This window comes from Chrysemys picta, chromosome 1, assembly GCF_011386835.1.
Source record: "Chrysemys picta bellii isolate R12L10 chromosome 1, ASM1138683v2, whole genome shotgun sequence".
Classification (NCBI taxonomy): domain Eukaryota; kingdom Metazoa; phylum Chordata; order Testudines; family Emydidae; genus Chrysemys; species Chrysemys picta.
Window position 1 is genome coordinate 244,043,662 of NC_088791.1, and position 24,394 is coordinate 244,068,055.

Consider the following 24,394-nt stretch of genomic DNA (forward strand, 5'->3'; position numbering starts at 1 on the left):
ATTTTGTGGTACCCAGCACCTAGTAGCTACTTGTTTTGTTAGCTTCTTAGAATATGTTAAAGTAGATTAGAACATTTCATAATTCTGTTTCCTCCCAAGAGAAAGCTATCATCTAGATCATTGAAAGAAAGTGATTTCCTTGCCTGGTACAAATGAGTCACAGAAAATGACCTTCTGCGTAGTCTAATTTAGACCCAAGAATCCTCTGCAGAGCTGATATAGAAACCCATATGTTTTCAATGAAGAGAAGCACTGAAATATATTGTCATTAACAGAGATACCCACATCCAAAAAGTAGCATTCCACTTTGCCTGGATTTTTTGCTCTGACTACTAATATCTGCTATCTGTATATATGCAATGGATCACCGCAGTTCACTTTTACAGCTCAACAATGGAGATCTTAAAAGAGCAACTTATGTATTTTGTTTGGGTTTTTACAATGTATTTATAACCCATTTAAATTTATATTTGAGTTTGGGCACTGAGAAGAGGAGGAAAGGAAGGCCTTAGAGATCTTTACTTAAATTCTCACCTACCTTCCTAGTTTGGGAAGCTGTTATAATCTGAAGATAACAATGTAGAAGAAAATTGGTGAGTTAAGGTGGGACCACAGGACTTTCCTCTCCATCTTATCTCTAGCCCATTCACAGAATGTCCATGTATGATATTTATTTATAGCCTTCACTGATATCCCTCTCGATGACCAGCTGCTGAAAGTACTGCTCAGTACTGAGATGGACTGCACTATCCCCCAATTCTCCTTGATTCTCAGAAGAAAAAACAATTGAGGTCTGTCACAATCAGGTATATTTTGTGCAAAGTTCAGTCCCTGTATCTGTCCAGCCCCTGGACAGTCAGCTGAGACCATCAAGAAGGGAGGCTGTTTGTTCCAGTTGTTGAGTTGTTTTGTGTGACATGGACATTCATCACAAAGAACTGGACTGAGCACCTAAGCTCTTGTGACCTAGGTCACTGAATAGATGGAAGACAGTAACTTTTTCACTGTCACAGGGCAAGTGGCCCTTTATGGGCAAATGGAGCCAGCCACATCTGTGCCATAATTAATTAGCTGCTTGCTAGCCTCTGGGGTGGGACTAAGGAGGGTCAGTGATACCTTAATGGTCACCTGGGCTTTATAAAAGGACTGAGAGAGCTGTCTGGAAGTTGGAAACATAGGGAGTAGCCAGGCTCTTGTGAAAGGTCCTGAATCCGGGTCTAATAAGTTTACTCCAGGGGAACCAGCCTGGGTTCCCATAGCATTAAGTCAGACCAGGGCAAAGACTCAGAATAGGCTTTGTTCTCAGCCCCTGAGGGTGGGCTGAAGAGAAATTCCAAAGGGCAGAGGAACCTTTTTGGTCTGGGACTTCTTAGGGGGCACTTTTGCTACCCCAGAAGGGGTTAAGTTTGGTTTATGACTTGGCTGGAGGGCTAAGCCATATCTCCTGCACAGACTGGTGTGTGAAGAGCTGAGGAGACCCACATTGGGGATGGAAACTGTGGCAGAGAATGCTGACAGTGTGATGCTTAACCAGCAGGGGCTGCTATGGGGTGCCAGGGCCTCTGACAGGGTCACTACAAACTTGTTAGCTTTTAACTGGTGCCCTAGAAGCTCCACATTCTTTTATTCCCTGTTTCTTCCACTGATCCAGAAATACTGTCTTGTAAGCAAAATACTTTGCTTTCTATCACACTATGATTTCATCTAATGGAAACAGAGAATGACCAACAATTGGAAATGAAAACAATGGAGCATGGTGCCTCTTATGGGGAAGGCCAGATATTAAAGATGAAATATTTTAGTTAACCATCAAGAAAAAGTGGAGATAATGTTGTGAACAGACTGATATGATACACAGGAGTGTTGTCAAGGGAACAGATCAAATGGAATGGAAAACTACAAGGAGTGGCTGGGCAACAGCAAACCAGACTACACAAGCCACATATAATGGCAATTGGTAGATTTGGTGTGATGAACCGTGAAATCTTCATGAATCAGAATGTAAGAAGGTGATAGTTTCTCTTAAATGCTGAAAAGTCATTAAAATGCTTTTTGTCCAACCTGTCATCTTACAACTATTATTAATGGACTCTATAAATCTGTTGACAATTTCTTCTTCTGGTAGCTGGGACACTGGATTTAGATTTAAGAGATCTGGGTTCAAATGCTAGTTGTGCTACAGACTTCCAGTGAGCTTGGGCAAGTCACCTATGCCCAGATCCACAAAGGTACTTAGGTGATGAAGTCCCCATTTTAGGCACCACTGCAATCCTCAAAACTGACTGCTGCCTAACCCTATAGATGCCTTAGCTCACTCAGCATCTATTCTAAATGTTTGCTGCAGCAGTACTGGAACCGTTTGTATAGTGGGGGTGCTGAGAGCCATTGAACCAAACTGTAAACCCTGGATATGGTGGAAACCACTTCAAGCCAGGGGGTGTAGCAGTACCCCCAGCACCCGCATCTCTGGTTTGCTGTAAAATTTCTCTCAGTTCCTGTGTTTCTGCCTCTGGGCATGTACACTGCTCCCTCACTCTAGGTGGCTGGATGCCTATCTCTTATTTATGCCTCAGTGCGATCCACTAACTGGGGGAAGATAGACAGCCTCACAACACTGGGCCAGAGAGAGAATGACACTCTAGCTTGGCATTTAGGGTACCCACCTGGGAGATGGGAGACCCAGGATCCAGTCCCCCTGCTCTAATGACTCTTCAGCTATTTAGACACAGAGGAACAGCTTGAACAGGAGAGACTGAGGGAGCCCCACGTCAGAGTATCCCATAGCTCAGAGGTTAAAGCACTCTCCTGAGAGCTGGGAAGCCCCTGTTCAAATTCTTTCCCCCTCAGACAGGTCTTCCATACCCCAGGTGACTGCTCTAACCCCCTAGACTAAGGCGGCTTGGCAGAATTCACTTTTTATTTTTTTTATAATTTAGTCAGCTTTTATCGTTTTTATTATTTTGAAGATTTTTTTTCTATTTATTTTTATTTTTCCAGGGGAGGGGAGTGGGGTTGGGGTGAGGACAGTACTGACAGCGAGGCTGCAGGGGCTCCCAAGACACCAGGGCACAAGGTACAGGGGAGGCTATGGTCATCCTGGCCCAGCAGAGCAGAGCCCCCCAGTCAGGCTATGGGGGATGCCACCTCTGCTTTAACAGTTCCTGCTCGGGAACAGCTCCCACACTCCTGGCTAGTGAGTGAGCAAGCAGGATTGTTACAGTGAGCTGAAGAGGGCTCCCTGCATGACCGCAGGGTCAGTGACTCCTGATCCCTGCAGTCACAAGGTGTGGGGAAGGCTGTGGTTCTGGCCCTGCAGAGCACAGACTCCTGGCCAGGGCTAGGAGGAGGAGAAGTCTGACTGAGAGGGAGGCCACCTTGAAGCTGAATAGTTCCTGCTGCTGCCGCACTACTCCCCCTCCTTTTTGCAGCCTGGACAGGGGTCTCTGCTCTGCTGGGCCAGGACCACAGCTTTCCCTGTACCTTGTGTCTGCAGGGATCATGTGGCACCAGCCCTGAGGCAGTGCAGGGAGCCTTCTGCAGCTCCGCTGTCACAGACCCACTGGCTCACTCCCATGACAGTGGGTCTGCAGAGGGCTCTCTGTGCTGCCTCAGAGCCAGTGACACCTGATCCCTGCAGACAAGCTCACCGTTACCATCTGATATCTTTTTCCCCCCCATCAATTTCAGCAGACACACTAAAATCAACATATATCAACAGTTACTGATTAAAAGCAAATCCCGCCAAGCCTAGCTAAAAGTTCTAAGATGGCACCAGCACTACCTTCTCTCATTTTGTGTGGAGTGAGGCAGGTGTCTAACTCATTCTCATGAGAAACAACATAAGCCACGTGACTCCAGGAGACGGGTTCCTGTTTGGGGATCACTGGCTGAGATAGGCACTTGTCTGCGGACCAGACTTAGGAGCCCAACTCCCTGAGGCAGTGGGGTTTAGGACACACCCCTCTTGTTGGCATCTCCCATTGACTAGTTTAGGTGGGGCAGCCACCTAGTGTCCTGGCTTTTGTCAATCCCATTCCCAGGTGCCTGTTTTTCCCCATGCATTGCACAGGAAGCCTAGGCTCCTAACTCAGACTTTGTGGATTGCAGTGGTGTTTTCTGATTTTCTAAAGTTAGGCATTGTGACAGTGTTGCCACGCAAAAGCCCCTTTGTGGATATGGGCCTTAATGTGCCTGAATAATCTCTCTTTAGCATTATAAACACGGGGATAAATACTTCACTACCTCACAAGAGCACTGAGGATAAATTCACTGTAGAGGGACTGCATGTGTTGTCCCTCCCTCTAAACAGTAACTTCATCTCCTGAGCATTATTTTTTGTTCCATTGTTTTGGCTAGGGATTAATTTTTGGCAGAGTGTAACAGGCTGGCAGTATTTGCCCAAAACACTCACCCTGTTAGCAGTTACACTGATCCTCTTGGAAATGTTAAGTGAGTTCTGATGACTCACTGAGACTTAACTGCAAAAAAACACTGTTTTTTACACTGAGATAGATAGCTTGAGATGGCTCTTCTGATGTAAAATCCTAGTGGAAACCAGACTCAGTGCAGTTAGCTGAGGTCACCCTGTACTCCTAGTGGGGCTGACCTTGACTAACTACAACAGGGGTAGGCAACCTATGGCACACGTGCCAAAGGCAGCACGTGCCAAAGGCAGCACGTGAGCCAATTTTCAGTGGCACTCACACTGCCTGGGTCCTGGCCACCGGTTCGGGGCAGCTCTGCATTTTAATTTAATTTTAAATGAAGCTTCTTAAACATTTTAAAAACCTTATTTACTTTACATACAACAATAGTTATATATTATAGACTTATAGAGAGAGACCTTCTAAAAACGTTAAAATGTATTACTGGCACGTGAAACCTTAAATCAGAGTGAATAAATGAAGACTCGGCACACCACTTCCGAAAGGTTGCCGACACCTGAACTACAATGAGGAAAAACTACAGTGCCATGTCTCCAATTGGATTTTACATAGAGTGCTAAGTTGAGCTAGCTCTGGGTGTAAAAAAGGTATGCTTTTACAGAAAAGACACAGCTGCTGTTGTCAAGTAGCTTGTTACCCCACCTGGAAATGAAGGAGGTAGGAGAAGTAGTGACTGTCTAAAAATTTTTAAAAAGGTAGCTACAGGGTGGGCTGAGCTGTCTGGAGAGTGGAACCCTAAGGACAGACAATGTTTCAGAGAAGATTTGAGCTGAACTTAGTTATCTTATTGTTAATGTAAATGGTAACAAAATCAAATCCAGGAAGAGGGTGGCTTTGGACCCTTAGTATTGGAGAAGGCTGGGGAATATGTCTGATTATACAGGGGTTAGTTGATCATATTGCGTTCTTGGCAGCAGGCTGATTATTTTTATGAACAGCTCTGCCTGCTGTAGAGCCAATGTCCGTGGCCTTTAGCTGGCTGTGTGATTTGGAAACTCATAGATTCTTTGGGATGCAGAAGGCCCCAGTAGAAGTATAGACACTCATCACAGATAATAACCTTAAATAGGGGTGGAGTAGTATAGTTAACAACATTTAAGAATATTAATTTTTTTAAAATATTGATTTGGAAAAAAGTGGGATTTCTGCATGCATGTTTGTAATGCTTATGTTCTGACTACAGAACATCAAGTATGAATAGCACTTTGGAAGGGGAAATGTCTTTGCAATATACCAAGCAGACCGTTCAATGTAAGGCTCAAGCAGCCCCCAAACTCCTGTGGTGTGGCAGAGGATAAAGGAGGCCTGTTTGTTTCCCTCCAATTTTTAATAGTTTGCTGACTGTGCATTCCAGCTGTAGTGGGAGCTAGTATAACTGGCAAATAGGTGATGGTATTGAGTATTTTGACCACTAATAACTGCAAGTAGCTTTTCTTTTCTCTGTATTTCACAGAAGACCACAGGTGGGTACAAACTTGTTGTGGCACAGTGAGCCACAAAAGCTCAGAGCCAAGTCATTCCCACAGTTATCCTATGTAACTCATTTCACTTCAATGGGGTTGCGTAGATGAAAATGACAGCAGAATCTGGCCCCATAACTCTGTGTAAGAGCAGAGTAATGCTAAGCAAAATATATATATATATATATATGAATTGTACTGTAGTGGCACTACTGCCACCTCTGGCCCTTTCTGGCACAACAGAGAAACACAGGAAATACTAGAGGAGTGCGTCCAAAACAACTCATTTTTTCATCACAAGAATTAGCATTCTAAACAAGACTTAAGGACTAGGCCTGCAAAGGTGATTTTTTTTTATTCTGTGAAATTCCTAGAGGTGGGAGATGTATCAAAGCTGTGAAGTGAGGCAAATAGTGTCATAATATATTTAGGAAGTAGTATTATGCCAACCACAGAAAGAAAGAAAGAGGTACAATACATTCTTTGAGGCTGGAATAGTATTTAATGTATACAGCAAGGAAACAGGTTTCTTTAACTTGGTGTTTTCTATAGTACCTTATACTGGGGTATAGAAGGAATTTCCCCTATTGTTAATAACCATGCAAAGGTCTCTGAACTTGTCAATTTCCTTTTGGAATCTGCATCATACGTGCTTATAGAGCAACATTGAAAAGCCTGAGAGATTTTTTCCTCTTACCTTGCCCTCTACTCCTATTACAGCCCCTCATTGTTTCCACTTACCATTTAAAAATATTGACTTGTAATACATATTTTTAAAAATCAAGAAAATGAATAGCTTTGTCCAGAATCACCTCAAGCACTTGATGGGACTGAATCACCAAGTTCTTCACAGCTTGTTTGAACTATTGTTCCTCCTCTTCCACAAGCTTCCTGCCTCAAGTGAGAATGACTGTCTGGGATTTTTCTCCTGCTTTCCTCTGTAGTCTCCCACCTGTCCACTAGCTTCTTTGTGTGCTCAGGCTCTCTTCCTTCACCAGTTTTTTTCTTCCCTGCCTCCTTTTTTCTCACTTCTAAAGCACATGGCAAGAATGAGGAGGTTAGCATCAACAGAGCCAGCTTTGGCATTTTGGGAGAAGGCCTACACAACAGCATTTTGCTGCCCTTGTCAAATGTAGCTGACTCCTATCCACCAAGATCACACCACTCTGCACAGAGATAGCCTAAGGTTCTTGGAGGGTTAGTGAAAGGATTTGTTTTTTGGCAATATATCCGAGAGAGAGAGAGAGAGAGATCTTTAGGTTGCTCAAGGCTGCTGCTAGCGAAGTGGGACCCAGCTGGTTGAGTTGTTCCTTTCAGCTGTGGCGATTAGTTTATACTTTGAAAGCCCACATTTGCACAGAAAAGGACTAGAAACTTTTCTATTAAATCATTTATACTTCTTTCTCCAAATGTGGGGGAGATGCGGCAGCCAGCTGTTGACTTTATGAAGCCCAACGCTTAGCTCCAGCACTGATGTGGGTTGTGTTTCTTGGTCTGGTTTCACACATGAGCATGCGAGCATTAAAGCGGAGCTTCCTGCTGTACCCATGTGGTCAGGCAGGGTGGAATTTGCTGAGGACCAAATTGAGCAAAGAAACAATGTCTGGTAGTTTGCAGGTGGGCGTTACTCTGACTGATCGGGTTATCGAGATAGGATGGGGGTTTCCTCCGCCTTTGCGTGAAGGCTGGGTTTTAATCTGGGATCTGTGAACAGGCCGTGGAGGGGGTTTCACGGTCAGATCACCCTGACTTTCTTTATGGCTAGATGGGAGAGAGATCCTGAATGCTTTCTTTTATTGTAGCAGGGGATGAAGGTTGAGAACAACTGCTCTGTAGCATGTCGTACTGGGTACCATGGGAGGGAGGATCCTGTGTTAGATGGACCCCGGGTCAGACCCAGGGGGAAGATTCCTATCTGGCGTGCACTTGAGAAAAGTAACAAACTTTGGGTGCCCTCCTGAGCTGTCCAGTCCCCCTCACACCTGTGGGTCCCTTTCACAGCTGGGGTGCTACGCTCACCTTGCTAAGGGCCGAGATCGTGGCGGCAGTGACCCGGGGGTCCCCAGGCAGGTAGCGGGGCCCTTCTCGTAGCCCAGGCGGCCCCGGCCCCGCTCGCCAGCTGTTCGGGGCTGTAACACTCTCGCTGTCGCGTTCTCTCCCAAGAGGGAGCGGCCTGGCCGAGCAGCCCAATGAGCGGCGCGGCCGGGCGCTCTGCTGGCCAATGGGGCGGCGGCTGCGGGGGCGGCGCTGGTCTCTGCGAGCCGAGCCAGCAGCAGCAGCGGGCGGGGGCTGCGCACTGTGCTCGCCCGCCGGAGCCGCACAGCCAGCCTCCGACCCACCGCGGCAGGCGCTGCCCGCCTTCCTTCTCCCTGTCTGTGCGTCTCCGCGGTGGAGGAGCTTGAGCGCTGCTGGGAGCCAGGCTCGGCGGCACCATGGCGGTGGAGGAAGAGGGGCTCCGGGTTTTTCAGAGCGTCAGGATTAAAATAGGTAAGAGCAGAAGGGAGCGTCCCCGGCCGCCAACAAAGGGCGCGAGGGGGGCTCTTTGCAGCCTTGGCGTGCGCTGTGGGGCCGCGGGGCTGCAGCTTAAGTGCAGGTACCTTCTTGCACTGGGAGCTACAGTGCATTGAGGCTCCTCTGCCCCAGCCCCGCAGCCCGCCCGCCTGCCTCCCTCCCTCTAAAGCGAGTGCTGAGGAGGGAGCAGCCGCCTAGTTAGGCACTGTGGGATCCCGTTGCCTTTTACAGCAGCTGCGCTGCCTCATCCCTCCTAGCCGGGACGGCTCTGCATGTAGAGCGCTCTTCAGCCTGCCCAGCAGCTGCCCTGGCTGCTGCTTGTCCCTTCTGAAGTTTCTTCGCAAAGGCTCCGCCTCAGAGGGGCGATGGATGCTGAGAAGGACACTAGGGGTCTGTCCTGCCTGAAATGGGTTGGGTTGTTCCTTAAAATCGTGCAACATCCTGACTAGAAACTGACCAGCTGCAGCAGCATCTTTGTCAGTTACAGTTAGAAACTAAACAAAACAGCCTATCCTTGGACTTGTCTTTCAAACGCGCTCTTCCCCACCCCTCGCGTGTAAGTGTATTGGACATGGAGGATGCAAATCTCTGTTCTTTTAGATTCCTAGTCCCACTAGTATTGGTGACAGATTATATAATACGATGGAAGAACAACCTGGGGCATTATCTGTGTGAGCCCCAGGACTTGATTTTTGCTAAATTACACTGAAGAGGTATGAAGAACGGTTTGAAGACTAACAAAGCCAATCATCATTGCTCCTGCTTTGAGCAGGGGGTTGGACTAGATGACCTCCTGAGGTCCCTTCCAACCCTGATATTCTATGATTCTATGATCAGTTTTGTGCATCATTTGCTAAAAGTGATGTGGAGAAATAGAAGGGCATAAAATGACTAGCAGTAGGTTCAACTTTAATAAGATTGTCATGGATCTAATATTGCTACAGTCTCATGTATTGTGGAAACTAAGCTATTGCTATGTGGCTGTTGCAGCAGGTAGCTCACTTTGTTTTAGAGATGCATTGCTATTTTAGCTGCTGAGTGATTTCCAAACCACATTATTAGAAAGTAAGCGACAGATGTCACTGTGTTGTAGATTAAAACTCTCTCTGGTAGTGTTTTGAGTGTGCAGGGCTGTTGGGAAATCCCTTGTTTCCTTAACAGAATAAACCACTTCATTTTGAAGGGGAACACTTTTTGTTTTGCTTTTTTCTCTGCTGTTTGGAGCAGTTGGGAATTGGAAAGGAAGCTAAAGTGCCTAACTCCCACTGAGGGCTAAGAGAATTAGATGCTTAGTTACTTTTTGTGCTTTTGAAAACCACTGTTGACATGTTGATACTCCTAAAAGCAACTTCGTGCCTACCAACTGTAATGCAAGATAAAGTAAAACAAGTTAGAGAGTAAATCTCATTACTTAGGTAACAAAATGGTATTTCAAGGAGATGGCAACATGTTACCTTGCTGTTAGGATCCTTCCCTCATTAATCCAGTTACGCAGTAGCTTAAAATACAAAATTTGGCACCACTGAAATAAAAAGTTATGGTAACATGAATGAGAAGTTGTATGTGTTCCATCCAGAAAAGCTTATGAATGGGTCTATATAGTATGGCAGGGTGAGACTGGCTTTCAAGTTCCCTTGAAGGAGGGAAAAAAAAATCACGTTTAATGTCTTGTTGTGGTAAGTATATTAAAGGAGGAATTCGTGGAATAGCAATATGTTGTAACTAAAGAAGTAGTAGTAACAGAAGAATTTTTATCTACCATTTTGCATGTAAGAAAAACCACTGCAAGTAGTATAGCATTGACTGGCATTCACTGAAGGGAGTACTGTGATGGTATCATAACTAATTGACTGACATAATTGAAATATATCTGAGTGACAGAGAAGATATAATTTAGCAACAACAGCAAAAGGTTTGAGATTAATCTGACCAAAGCATCTGCTAAAGTTAATCCCATTTCAGAATTTAATATCTGAACCCTTATTACAGTATTTTTTGATTGATACTCAATACTAGAGTAGGTTTCAGAGTGGTAGCCATGTTAGTCTGTATCAGCAAAACCAATGAGGAGTCCTTGTCTCTAAGGTTCCACAAGGACTCCTCATTGTTAATACTAGCGTAGTGATTCATGGCCACTTATGTATAGTTAGATACAGTTTTCTCACTGTATCTGTGTCATTGACACTAGAATGCCTAACCTTTTGTTCCTAAAATAAATATCTTCTATCTTATGTGGTAGGAGTAACTCCAATAGTTCAGGTAGCAGAGTGGATTGGTATGCACATGAGATTTGACTTTTTAATCCAGTAGAGGGCAATGGTAAATGTATACAGGAGCCAATTTGTTCCTTCTGTCATTTAGTAGTAGTAATGTATTTCAAATTATATTAATCCAACATTCATGGCAAGAGTTCCTGAAGAAATGCTTATATAACAAGTTTTGTTGAAATGTTAAACACTTCTAGGTCTTCAGTATGTTCTCACAAAGGTGAAAGTCATGTCAGCAAAACAGAGGTGGCAGGATAGTTGCCGTTTCTGAACTGACTGGAAAAAATTGGCATGTTGATGTTGTCTCAGTTCTATTTAGTAGGTCTTGTGAAGTGGTTGTGACCTGCATAATTTTGCCAAGATGCTTTAGAGTTCCGACTTTCCATCTCAAAGGTGGAACAAATGGTCTTTATGTGCACCCAGAAGAAATAATACATAGTAATTGTATTGCACTCAGTCTTCATGAGCGCTTGGAATTTTTTTTCAGATATCTACAAGCTAGAGGTAGACATGAAAGAGGAAATGAGAGGCAAGTAGCCACAATCCACTTCCATCAGCTTTTAGGAGTGGATATCTCTTCATATCTATCTATCTTGAGGTTTTTGTGCCCATCACTAGTATCCAAGTGGACTTCTGTTTGCCCTTCCCTGGTTAAAAGATAGCTCACGGTGGGAAAAGCTCTGTCATAATGCTCTAAAAGTGACCAGACTCTGGAACAGTTCTAATCTTCTTTGGAAATTCATTTCTAAGCCAAATTTCTTTGACCAAAATCACTTACTACTTGGTTTTGTGAGCTGTATTGTCCCAGAGGTGCACTTCTGTCATGTCCTGGATGGAGAAATGGCCACATACACCAGGGTCCTGACCTGCTGAGGACACTGAATGCCTTGAAATAGCAATGGAAGTGGCTTGTGAGATGGACTCGAGGTCTTGTACTTGTGAATCACCATGGGCAGATCTTGTCCGGGAGGAAGAAATAACGTTCCCTAGGAAGCTGCAGATGGAAGAAAGCATTAGTGGCACAAAATGTCAACTGATTGTCCAGGATCAATGATTGAGTTTAATTAACAGAACCACTTCAAGCCAAGTTGGGTGTGATGTCTTAGTTCTTTACAATGTTTCCCTATTTTGAAGAGGATCATGCTGGTCTTGTCTTGATTCAGCTTGAGCCAGTTGCTCTCTCTCTAGGACTTAATCTTGTGTGGACTTTGTGACATTCTTGTGATTGCATTGTTTGCATCTGTGGAGAATGACTTTCTTCTGTTTCCATGGCTGGCATATCATGAGCAGTGCAGCTGATTCTACAGATGATTTCATGTAGATATTGAAGAGGAGATAAAATGAGGTGGATTCCTTTGAGACACTATAGGTGAGGGCTTTTGGGAAAGAGGAGCTGTCACTACGCTAATTCTCCTTTTTGTGGTCCTCTCCATTGGAAGAACTCAGTGCCTGTCTGCTTTTGCTCATGGTTCCCCCCCCTGATTAGGATAAAATCATTATTACAAGAAAGCAGCATATGGACAAAAATAAAAGGGCATTCATTTCCTTTGCTAAATATTTCCCTTCAAGGTCAGATTTTATTTGGCTACTTTTTACTGAAACTGTATTTTCACATTGTCCATATTTTCTTCATTGAAAATTATTTTTTTTACAGGAATCTCTCATACATAAACAAAACAATGTATCTTGTAAGACTAAACAAATGCTTCCTATAAGATTGCTACTTTGAGGAAGTGTGCAGCTCTGATATTTCCATGAGTCAGGGTTTCAGAACCTGAAAGGAAACAACATAAGACTTGTGGCAGATGATTGGCTGGAAAAACTACAAAGAGAGTGCTTCTGCTTGGCAACATAGTTACTGTTAATAATACTTAATAAATATGCTCTACTTAATTGCTACCTTTTTTTCTCCTTTGACTCGTGTCATTTTACTACTTTGCTTTTATTTCTGTAATTGAAAGTTTAAACTAGTTAAATACATATTTAGCACATTCAGCATTTCTACAATGGAAAGCTATAACCTGGGTAGTAGGAAAGAACAATCCTACACTGCAGGAATTCCAGGCCTGTGTTACGATGGAAGTTAGATTACACAATCATAGTGGTCCCTTTTTGGCCTTAAAATCTATAAACTTTGGTTTTAATAAAATACCTTAAATCTTGCACTATTGTATCCAGGAGTATAAAATTTATGCTATTCTCTTGATAGTATAACTTAGTGCTTTTGAGTGAGTGTTCAAAAATCATATGTAATAAAACAGAGTTCTCACAGTTGATTACTCTTTTATCTGTAGGTTCAAATGTTGAGATTAGTCCTACAGTACTTCTAGAAACAGCCCCAGAGATATCAATCTCTTTTGAGAGGGCTGATGAATTGGGCCCTTCATTTGGAAGTAATGAGTGAAATAAGACTGGTTTCAGAACATAACTCACATGGGTGATTTCATTGTGTAACTTGGTATAGATGATCTATCCAGCTCAGTAGTGAGTTAGAACTGAAACTCAAGAATGTTATAGTGCTCATACCGTGCTTGACTTTATATTAGCAATTTTCAGGAATACTGTAATGCACTCTCGTATCTAGAAATGGGTCATTGTGGAAATAGTAAAGTCAACTAAATCTGTAAACATTGGATTAAACATTTTTTCAGCAAGTCACTTTTTTCCTTAATCTATGTTTTAAAAATGATTATTGTGAGAAACACATACTATAAAATATGTCATGGGGTGGGGAAGAAGAATGATTTATTGATAAGCTGTTTCAAAATCAGTAGAGCAGCAAATGATGGAAACTAGGCGAAGCTAATTGCCCATGCCCAGATATATTTAAGAATTCACAAGATCAGAACCACACTAAAATGTTAACAAGTACTACTGATGGTGTGTCGGGGAGGGCGTGGAGTGGTAATTTAAACAGCATTGCTTGTTGTTTGGTATGTTAGCCGTTTATTTAAGGTGTGAGACTGGATGATTTATGGGGATACATAGTAGATAGACTTTTTCATCTTTAGCTCACCGATTCAAACCTTGTTCAGCTTGGTAACAACCACATTTGGTTGCTAACTTGTTATTCAGTGTGCTGTGTGAAAGGAATGGTGGTCAGCCCTCTTCCATGTGAAGAGAGCACTACCTACAATAGGCTGTTCTGACAGATCCATAAGAGAGTACAAGGGTTGAATGGATATGGAGAACAAACTACCACCTGACCCTTAAGGATGGCCCCACCACCTGAGGACTGAAGTAAATTATTAAGGCAGCATGGTAAAGACTTTAGTCCTGTGGGTTTTTGTCCTTGCTATAAGAATAGCAGTGGATGCTAGTCTTCAGGGCTGTCAGTCTTGTACTTTTCATGGTTTCTAAATTAACTTAATGACACTTTGTAAAATTATACAGATCCTGCACATGGGAACAAAACCAAATATGGTTCCGTTTCTGGAGGGTCTGGAGGGTGAATTCCTAATAGCCAAGGTTACTAGGTCAAAAAAACAGATTAATTCAGGACAGTAGGGAGTCTGAACATAACTTCCCAGTTTTTTTCTTTCTGGAATTAGCAGGCATGCTATTCTTTGATCCTATGGTCATGGTTAACTAATAGCGATTCTTCTTGAGTCTTCAGAAATATAGCTAGGTGACTTCATCTGGAGGCCAAAGCACCAAGCGTTCTCCGATGGCAAGAGCTCCATTATATGGCACTTGATATTCTAATCTGTGATAGTTTTCCAGAAAATGCATTTGTCAATTTATCATTGTACTGAAATAACTTTTTAGGATAGCTTTTATTAGTGGGAAAACAAATACTCTGTTACTGGGGTTATATTCAGTCACAATATTAGCTCCTGTTACTACTTACTGTGTGCCTACAATTGTCTGTTTTTGCATTACTCTGTCTGATACTAATCTCCCTCAAGTTTCATGTGTCAACATGGGGGCTTCTCTCCTAGCTGCTGTACCCAGATTAATAGACTATTCATCCTGGCCATGTTCCCTCGGAAGTTTGTTTCCTGTGTGACAACTAAGGATGGACAGATAAAGGCCTGGTCCACACTAATGCCCCACTTCGAACTAAGGTACGCAAATTCAGCTACGTTAATAATGTAGCTGAATTCGAAGTACCTTAGTTCGAACTTACTGCGGGTCCAGATGCAGCAGGCAGGCTCCCCCGTCGATGCCGCATACTCCTCTCGCCAAGCTGGAGTACCGGCGTCGACGGCGAGCACTTCCGGGATCGATCCCAGAAGATCGATTGCTTACTGCCGGACCCGGAGGTAAGTGTAGACCTACCCAAAGACTTGAAATCAGCTGCTGTGTAACATTGTTCTGAGGCTACACAAAAGGATTAAAAATCCCACAAACAGCGCAGGCAGGATATAGTCTCTAGGGCCATATTTGTATTAGATAATTGCTTATATATCATGCTGAGATATAGGACCTATGACAACTGTCTGATTACTGTTCCCAAATGATTGGTTGATTACTATTACCAAGTGCAAAAAAACCCAAAAGTAAATGGTGTAACTTTGGTTATAACTTTAGCATTTTTGCACTTCACATGTTAAGTGATATTTCTCATGTAAAAGCAACTTCATAGTTAAGGCTGCAGCTATGCCACATTAGAAGAAAAAATCCTTTGATGAAAAGAAATGATTGGATGGGTGTGAGGTAGGTACATTTAATTAATATTTATGATTCAATGGTGGGGTCATGGGGCTTTTTTTCTTCCTCACTCTGGCCCAGCATTGCCCACTAGGCTATATAAAAGATGATTCTCTGTTAACTACCTTCTCCTAATTAGATACTTCATGATGATGATGATGATGATGGATACAGCAATTTTTTGATGTACACTCCTTCCCATCCCATTCAAATGCCTGAGAGAGAGAGAGATCTGGCCAGAAGTCTGAAACAAGGAAATAAACATTTTTAAGGGGTTTTCAAATATGGCTGGCATTTTGCAAGCAACAGCAAAGTACTTATCACAATAACAAGGAATGGAGAGAGAGCCAAAACTTTTAAAAAGTATTATTAAAAACTATCACCTTTTGACTTAGGCCTTGGCTACACTTACCCGCTAGTTCGGCGGCTGGCAATCGAACTTCTGGGTTCGACTTATCGTGTCTAGTCTGGACGCGATAAGTCGAACCCGGAAGTGCTCGCCGTCGACTGCGGTACTCCAGCTCGGCGAGAGGAGTACCGCGGAGTCGACGGGGGAGCCTGCCTGCCGAGTGTGGACCAAGGTAAGTTCGAACTAAGGTACTTCGAACTTCAGCTACGTTATTCACGTAGCTGAAGTTGCGTACCTTAGTTCGAATTAGGGGGGTAGTGTAGACCTGGCCTTAGTCCTGACCCTACAGTAAAAATAGAAAGATCTACAATTTAAAAAAAAAAAAAAAACCTAAAAATACCCATTGATGTGCTATATTGCTAACAACAGGATAAACAGGCAAATCTCTTAGATTTTACAAATAAAAACAAAATGGCATTATAGAATCCTGAAGGGACCTTAAGACCCTCCCCCCCCCCTCCAATTCTCAGGCTAATGAAGGATTGGAGGTCTCACTCTGATCTCATTTACTATTGTAAGTTGGGAATAAACCAGTAGAAGCCAATAGCAAACACTGGCTTGAGATCTGAATGGTCTCTGTGAATTGATGATTACGGCATTTGATCTCTTAAACGAGTGATATTCAGACTGAGGCTCTTGAGCTGCAAGCCGCTCTTTAATGTGTGTCCTGCGGCTCTTTGCAGCACATGATATTAAACACCATGCGATTTAATTATTAACCAATCAGGAGGCTTTTACTATGTTGTTAACCTATTGTAGTTGATATAATAATACTTGGTCAGTTATTTTGCTGTGAGAATGTGTGTGTGTGTGTATGTGGCTAAATATTTCCCCATCATATTGTTGAAATATGAAAATATAGTACTATGGTAAATAAAACAATGAATTCACACTATTGTGGCTCTCTTGGGTAATCTCGATTGCTAATTTGGCTCCTGAACCACTGAGGTCTGAGTATCCCTGTCTTAAAGGGAAGGAAGATGATTGGTGCTTAATGCAGACACCCTTACTCTATCTTCCATTCCCTCATGGAAAGCTCCCTACGTGCTGTATGACACTCTATACACAGTGATATTTCCCAACATGAGGGAAGTAGCAGAGGTGGTGGAAGTAGATGTCTTGGAATGAAGGGAGAGACATGTTACTCATGCTCAAATTCTAGGAGAGCTCTCTGGGGGGAAGGAGGGAACCAAGATATCAAACACTTACATTGTTCAGAGGGATCTGGGGGTCATAGTAGATCACAAGCTAAATATGAGTGAACAGTGTAACACTGTTACAAAAGAAGCAAACATCATTCTGGGATGTATTAGCAGCAGTGTTCTAAGCAAGACATGAGAAGTAATTCTTCCGCTCCACTTCACACTGATTAGGCTTCAGCTGGAGTACTGTGTCCAGTTCTGGGCACCACATTTCAGGAAAGATGTGGACAAATTGGAGAAAGTCCAGAGAAGAACAACAAAAATGATTAAAGGTCTACAAAACATGACTTATGAGGGAAGATTGAAAAAATTGGGTTTATTTAGTCTGGAGAAGAGAAGACATAACAGTTTTCAAGTACATAAAAAGTTGTTACAGAGAGGAGGGAGAAGAATTGTTCTTCTTAACCTCTGAGGTTAAGAAAAGAAGCAATGGGCTTAAATTGCAGCAAGGGTGGTTTAGATTGGACATTAGGAAAAATTTCCTAACTGTCAGGGTGGTTAAGCACTGGAATAAATTGCCTAGGGGAGGTTGTGGAATTTCCATCATTGGAGATTTTTAGGAGCAGGTTAGACAAACACCTGTCAGGGATGATCTAGATCAGAGGTTCTCAAACTGTGGTCCGCGAGCTCCATTCAGGTGGTCCCTCTAAGGCACACACCTGGGTGGCCACACATGAGAGAATGAAGGGCCACCCACCTAATTAGTGGAGCAGTGTGGGGGTGGCTCCGCTAATTAGGTGCCTGGACCCTGGAGAAGATGCACATGAACGGAGAGGTGGTGGCCTTGGGGGAGTAGGGGGTAGATGGAAGGGGGCAGTGGGGTGAGAAGAGGGTGTGGGGAGAATTTGGGACGTGCAGTGCTGGAATGGCCAGAGAAAGAGGCGACTTTCCGGGGCTACTGTGGCGGGTGAGAGACCCCCCCCCCCTTTCTTCCTAGCCCAGCTCGATGGCTGCAGCAGTGGGGGAGACCCTCCCCTTTCCCAGCCCCAGCTTGGGGGCTGCTGTGGAGGAGGAGGGAGGGCACATCCATGGTATTAAAAAAAGTAAGACTATTGATATCAAAATATGAGTTATGTGCTTTTATTTGTATTATTAAGAATTTTTTTACATAGTGCTTTTATCCAAAGCACTTTACAATAGTTAGCTAATGGTACAAACAACATTTGGAAAGATCATTAAGAGGTCCCCCAAGACCCTCACCAATTTTCAAGTGGTCTGAGGGGAGGAAAAAAGGTTTGAGAACCACTGACCTAGATAATATTTAATCCTGCCATGAGTGCAGGGGACTGGACTAAGTGACCTCTCAAGGTCCCTTCCAGTCCTATGATTCTATGATAATGACTTCGGACTCCTAAAACTCAAATAGCAATACTACAGCATTAAGACATGATGGGGTATGTGTTAGAGGTCTGTTTAATGTCTCAGGGAATTAAGACATTCCAGACATATGTTAATGAATCACTATACCATGTGGTATTATGTCTTAATTCTATATTTTAAATCTACTTTCATCCATTTTGTGTTGGTAATCAAGGAGAAGCTTACAGCAGTTGTCAAACATCATTGCATCGCGATCCCCTTCTGACAACAAAAATTATTACACAATCCCAGGAGGGGGGACCAAAGCTTGAGCCTGCCCAAGTCCTGCGACCCCCCAGGGTGGGAGGGATGGGACACAAAGCCCAAGTCCCATCACCCTGTGCAGGTGGGCAAAAGCCAAAGCCCTCGGGCAATGGGGCTTGGGCCGCAGGCCCCAGCAAGTCTAACACCAGCCCTGGCGATCCCATTAAAACGGAGTTGCAACCCATTTTGGGGTCCTGACCCACAGTTTGAGAACCGCTGGCTTTGTATGTGCTTTAGTGATGACAATAGGCTGTATTTTGTGAGACTGAAGTTGATGAGAAAATTGTACATTCTGAATAGGTTTTTTTTAACTTTTTCTGCTTTGTACTAGCAATTTATTTGATCATTTGAAAACAACTCCTCTGTCATCAGTTCTTTAACAATGTCTTTAATTTAACGTATGTAATGGAGATTGATTTTAGGCTCCAGTTATAAGCTTGATTTATTTTCAGCCCACACCTAATTTCTCTCAACCTCCCCCCCCGCCCCCCCCCCCCCCCAAATTTTTCCCTGAAATTTCATATGCCACATCTTCCAACGGCAGAAGTTTTTTGGGGAATTTTGGAAAAGCCTAAGACTTCTAAAGTTATGGTGTTCTGGTAATTCCTGAAGTTCACTGTTGGAAATTTCTGTTTGAGGTTCATCTGATCTTCAAAATGGCTTGGCTTAGGAACTTGAAGTCCTTAAAGTGTTTTTTCTTAAATAAAAATGTTGTTTAGTATTTATGCAGTTTTTGGAAGAAGATACTCCAACTGTTGGGTGGAGGTTCCAGTTTTCAAACCTTAAGTGTCTCTTGTTTTCATATCCGGCTAATTAGGCTGAATTTGAAACCCCGTCTGTCAGCTTTCTCCCTTTTCTCACCTTCCCAAATCCGATGTGGACAGAGGGAAGAGGAGGGGAAGGTCTCTGCATAGGCCCGGAAGCAGCAGTTCCTTGAAATCCATTTACTGAGAAGAGGAGAGCTGAGCAGCAGGAGAGGAGAAGAGCAACCAAGGATTGTAGCAAGAGGGAGAAGTCTTTTGGTAGACGAGGCGAATGAGTGGACTGGGAGGAATCTGTTGTTAATGTTTTCCTGGGGTGCGGGGTGTTACTGATGGATTTAAGCAATCACTGTGTAGTGAAATACCTACTTTGCATCAGATATGTAGAGTTTATATGTAACTTCTTTCATACATACTGGAAAGTTCATTGTGGCATTTTCTTAAATATCTGAAGTTTGGCAAAAGTTCTTAGATTTTTTTTTCTTAACTTTTGATATTCACTTATCCTATTTATTCCTAGAATAGTCAAAAGTGTTTGTTTGTTTTAATTAAAGGCAGAACAGACGACAACTTCTAAATCTTCTTGCACCAACACCACCTCTTATGAAATATAAGCTTCTTCTGTCACATTGTAGCATGGATTTATTTCCTCCTGAAGTCAAGGCTATACTTGGGCTTCTGTCACTGTACTGCTACTCAAGAAGATTTCAAAATCGGTCTGGAAGGACAATTTGCTTTAGAAGGGCTGATAGCATATTTGTGTGTTCCTGTTTCAAAAAGTGAACTTGCAAAATTCAAGGCATTAGGTTATATAAATAGCAGGCAGAGCTTCAGGAACTCATGAAAGAGCACTTTTCCTAACCTCCTTATGAATACTACACACAAGTGGGTTATTCTGTCAGTGAGAGTTTGAGAGTGACTGGTTTTGTGTACATTAGCAAGTTACTTCTCAAGCTCTCATTAAACTGAATTTTTCTCCATTAGTCTTTAAAGAAAATAATGGTAACCATCATCTTCAGTATATTTTTGTACTCATATGTTTATAATTTGCATTAGTAGGAAGTAATTTAGTTTTAATTTTCCAAATGTAGAAAAGTTGGCAATTTGCAATACTATGTTCTCAAATGTGTTTCTTGCTATGATAATTTATATAACATTTACATACAAAAACCAATATTAAAAATGCTGCTTAGATTGCATTGTCAAACAGTAGAAAATTAGGAAATGCCAACTTCATAGTTTCTTTTGCAGCCTTAATTCTGCCCCCTGTGCAATGACTCTCTGACTTATGGTGTTAAAGTAACAATTTGGCATAGGATGGGAAAGACTGATGTACTACTACATCAGAGTATTTCTGAAAACATTAATATTTACAAGCTACTTATAGCTTATTTTACGTTTAATCAAAAACTCCCACAAGAAAACAGAGTGGTGGCCTTCACAAGGCTTTAGTTTGATTTCTTGCTTGTATTTCCCAGCTGGTGTTGGAATACATCTGGAATCTATGAAATTCCTTTCTTTGTTCATCATTTCCTGCTTCATTCAATGCTGTAGTGTGGGGTTCTGAAAGCCTATTTCTCTAGGCTTTAAAGGTGTATTCTTCTAGCATTTACTGACTTTTTAGTGATGGTTAAGTTTTTTGTGTATTTTACGGTATAGTGTGACTGTACTGCTAAACTTCTAAAATGTGCTGTTTGAGTATTCCAGTCAGAGTTGGCCTCCCTGAGTCTCTGGCACTAGTTCAGCCTACTACAGAGTGTTGAGGAGGAGGGAGGCAGAAAAGGGAAAGAACAGAATTTGCTACATGGCATGAAAGCTGCCGTTCTGAATGTCTCTCTAACCATAGAACGTGTGTGTGTGTGTGTGTGTGTGTGTGTGTGTGTGTGTGTGTGAGAGAGAGAGAGAGACACACAAAATTCAACCTATTTTGTAGGAAGCATGGATTGTTACTTATTACTGTTGCTTTTTTGGGTTCTAATTTGAAAGATGGTAACTGCCATAGAATAACATGAGTACAGCATTGAACAGTTAATTTTTAAACACTCTTTTTTGAGAGCATGAATGAATGCTTAAGTTGTGTGAGTTTCTGAGTGATCCAAAAACAATGTTCAGTTTAGAAAAGTGGATGCAAAGCTGTAAATTATATTGTTACAGAACTAACACCCACAAAAGAACCTTGGGACTGCAATTGTTTTGATTGACAGAATGCAGTCTTTATTTTTAGTAATACTTTTAGTTTTTGCTGGCAAAACATCTAATAAAGAACAATATGCCTCTATTATGAATGCTTACATTCTCAGCTTCTGACTCTGAATATTGATGGGTAATGGGATCACACACTGTTTCATAGTGTGGACTACATCTTAATAACAGGTGCCTTGTGAACAGTTCCCTGCCTATTCATTACTGCACAGAGTAGCGCCCCTCCTCTTCCATTTCAAATTGTGTAATATCTCTGTGAGAACTACAGCCAGTGCTTGCACGGAGAACTCAATATTAGGGAAGTATTTATTTTATTTTTAGCAGTCCCTTTTAATGCAATTTAGCAGATAGAAATGACGATGGGAGCCAGTACTGCCAGCTCTCCACAGACCACATTTGGAGAACTGCTGTCTTTTTAACTTTATATCTCTATGAATTTTAATGTATCTTAACAGCAATCCTATATTATTGGTTACATTAAAAGGCAAATACAGCAGTCACATTATACTTAGTGATAATGTATGCAATCCTTTGAGGTATAGAAAGTATTTTCTCTTGCAACATATGCAAAAGAAGTTCTTTAGCTATGCAATATCAGAATCTTAAAAGTAGGTAGGTGACATTCTTCAGTTATTGGATGGTGGTGGGGGAGCATGGGTAAATGTTACTCTTGGTACACTATTCTTTCACTTAAACAACAATAAAAGCCCTGATCAAAATGACATAGGGACAATGATCATGCAAACTGGGTATGGTGTGGAGATGGCACTGGATTCAATGATTGCCTATAATCACAAACAGCTCAAAGGTGCAAATATATTAATGCTGCTTGACCATCAGTTGATGTGACACAGCTGATCCCGTGGGGAGATTGTGAGAAGAAGCTGACTGCCATGCCAATATGATGAGGATGGATATATGCCTTTACCATACATGCTTTCTAGTGGATAATATTGTCTCTAACTATCCAGTGTCTAAGAGTGGAATATTGCATAAAAAATATTGCAAAAGATGTTGAGGTTTCAGACCAACCAAGGGGGAGAGAAAGCTGGAGCCCTTCACCCCAGAATAAATAATAGCCCAGAGCACTCACCTTGGATGTTGGAGACCCAGGTTGAAGTCCCTGTGGTGAGCTCTGTGCTGTATTTCTTTTTTGGGGGGAAGAGGGTATTTAGTGAAAGGACTATTGCTGGAGGTGTAAACTGCTTTCTGGAAAGGAAGATGCTGATACTTTGGGGGCTACTCTAGGTCTTCCACATTGATCTAACTTCTAAAACAGCCTTTTATTCAGCTTTACTGTGGGCTCCAGGAACTGATCAGGGGTTTATAGACTTAGCCATAGACAGTTTAATCTTATTGCTCTCAGTCTGTACTCTACAGATAACCCAGATGGGATGGTACAGTCTCATACCATTGCAAGGTATTTAATAATGATAGTTTGTAAAGTGAACTAAGTGTGCCACGCCATACTTTTCAGGTGTCACTTTTCTCGATTCATTAATTGTCTAATTTCAGTGCTAAATGAGTTTTTCCAGATTGAGAAATATGACTGGACATACGGCATTAGTCTGCCTAATGACTCCTTGAATATTTATATTAACTCTTTCCTCTAATGCTATGTTATTTATATTCATGATCATTTTCAGCCTACATTCCTAAGTTTACTGGCAAACCTAGAACTGATATTTAGAAATTGTAAGTGGGTGTATACACCCCCTCTTACCCTTGCCCCCCCCCCGCCCCAAAACCAAAAAAATTGTTAAAAGAACATCATTGAGTGATTGATTTTGCAATCTTAAAAGCCAGGATGCATTATGATAGTATGGGATTGTGTAATTAAAGACTTATTTTTTTTCCCAACAGGACCTCTACCTCAATCAGTACACGGCATGGGCAGTGCTCATTTAATGAGCACCTATTCAATACCGTATTTTGTTTTCTCCTCAGTGTTCAATGTGTAGCCCCCAGGCCTTATATACTGCACACTGTTCAAACCCTGCTCTGAGCACAGAATTATAACTTTTTCTGGGGCTTTTCCATGGTGCTTATCTCTATGCTATTGAAGTGTTCATAAACATTACTTTATTTTCAGAACATCCCTGTGAGATGAGGGGGTATTAGTTCCCCGTTGTAAAATGGAGATGAGGCACAGAGATTGTGGTGTTTTTTTTTTTTTTAAATCAAATTTTGTGTCCCTAACTTGATGTATCTAGGACCTGATTTATCAGAGTACATAGCACTATATAGCACTTCATATGTTCAAAGCACAGCTCCCATTGACTTCAGCTATACCTGGGATTGCTTAGCTCTTCTGCAAATCAGGTCCCAGGGTCTCAAGTCAGGAATTCAGAAAAATGAGAAACACAGCATTAGTGACTACCTGTAAAAAGTAAAGTGACTTGCCCAGTATCAGACAGAACTCTGTACCAGAGGCAGGGATAAAATCCAGTTCTCCAGGGCAGCATTCAACTGCTTTAACTAAGATCCTACGATCTCCCCTGCCTCATTCACTACACACCACCTCACCTTCACAACAAATGAGGCAGATGTCCTCCAGACAAGTCTCCTGTAGTACACAACCCTGATTAATCCCCAAAGCAGGTCCATTCAGTGCCCTGAGTGATGAAGGGAATAAAATAGCATTTGATAATGTCTCCTAGCCCAGTGTCTATCTCTGTCTCTCTCCTCTCCCCCACTTTCCTAGCTTCTTGTCCTCTATTTGGTTCAGGCAGCTTCTTCATCCAATGCTCCTGACCCAGAGCAACCAGGAACTGCAATTGCAAGGAAAGTCCTGCTTACTCCCAGGCTGGGGCGGTGTGAACAAGATCTTTGGGAAATTAAGCTGCAAAGCTCTAACAAGT

At 42.5% G+C, this 24,394-nt stretch overlaps 1 protein-coding gene across 2 annotated transcripts in view; it reads left to right on the plus strand.

The window, feature by feature from the left end:
• Positions 1–24,394, plus strand: part of RASA3 (RAS p21 protein activator 3) — a 270,976-nt gene that overhangs the window by 54,225 nt on the left and 192,357 nt on the right. Inside the window, exon 1 of one of the 2 annotated variants that reach the window (XM_005295912.3) lies at positions 8,155–8,392. The exons of the other annotated variant lie outside the window; for it this stretch is intronic. Coding sequence (XP_005295969.1) covers positions 8,338–8,392 — 55 coding nt within the window. The 5' untranslated portion in view covers positions 8,155–8,337. Of the gene's footprint in view, positions 1–8,154; positions 8,393–24,394 lie in introns of those variants that run through there. 2 annotated transcript variants of the gene reach the window in all.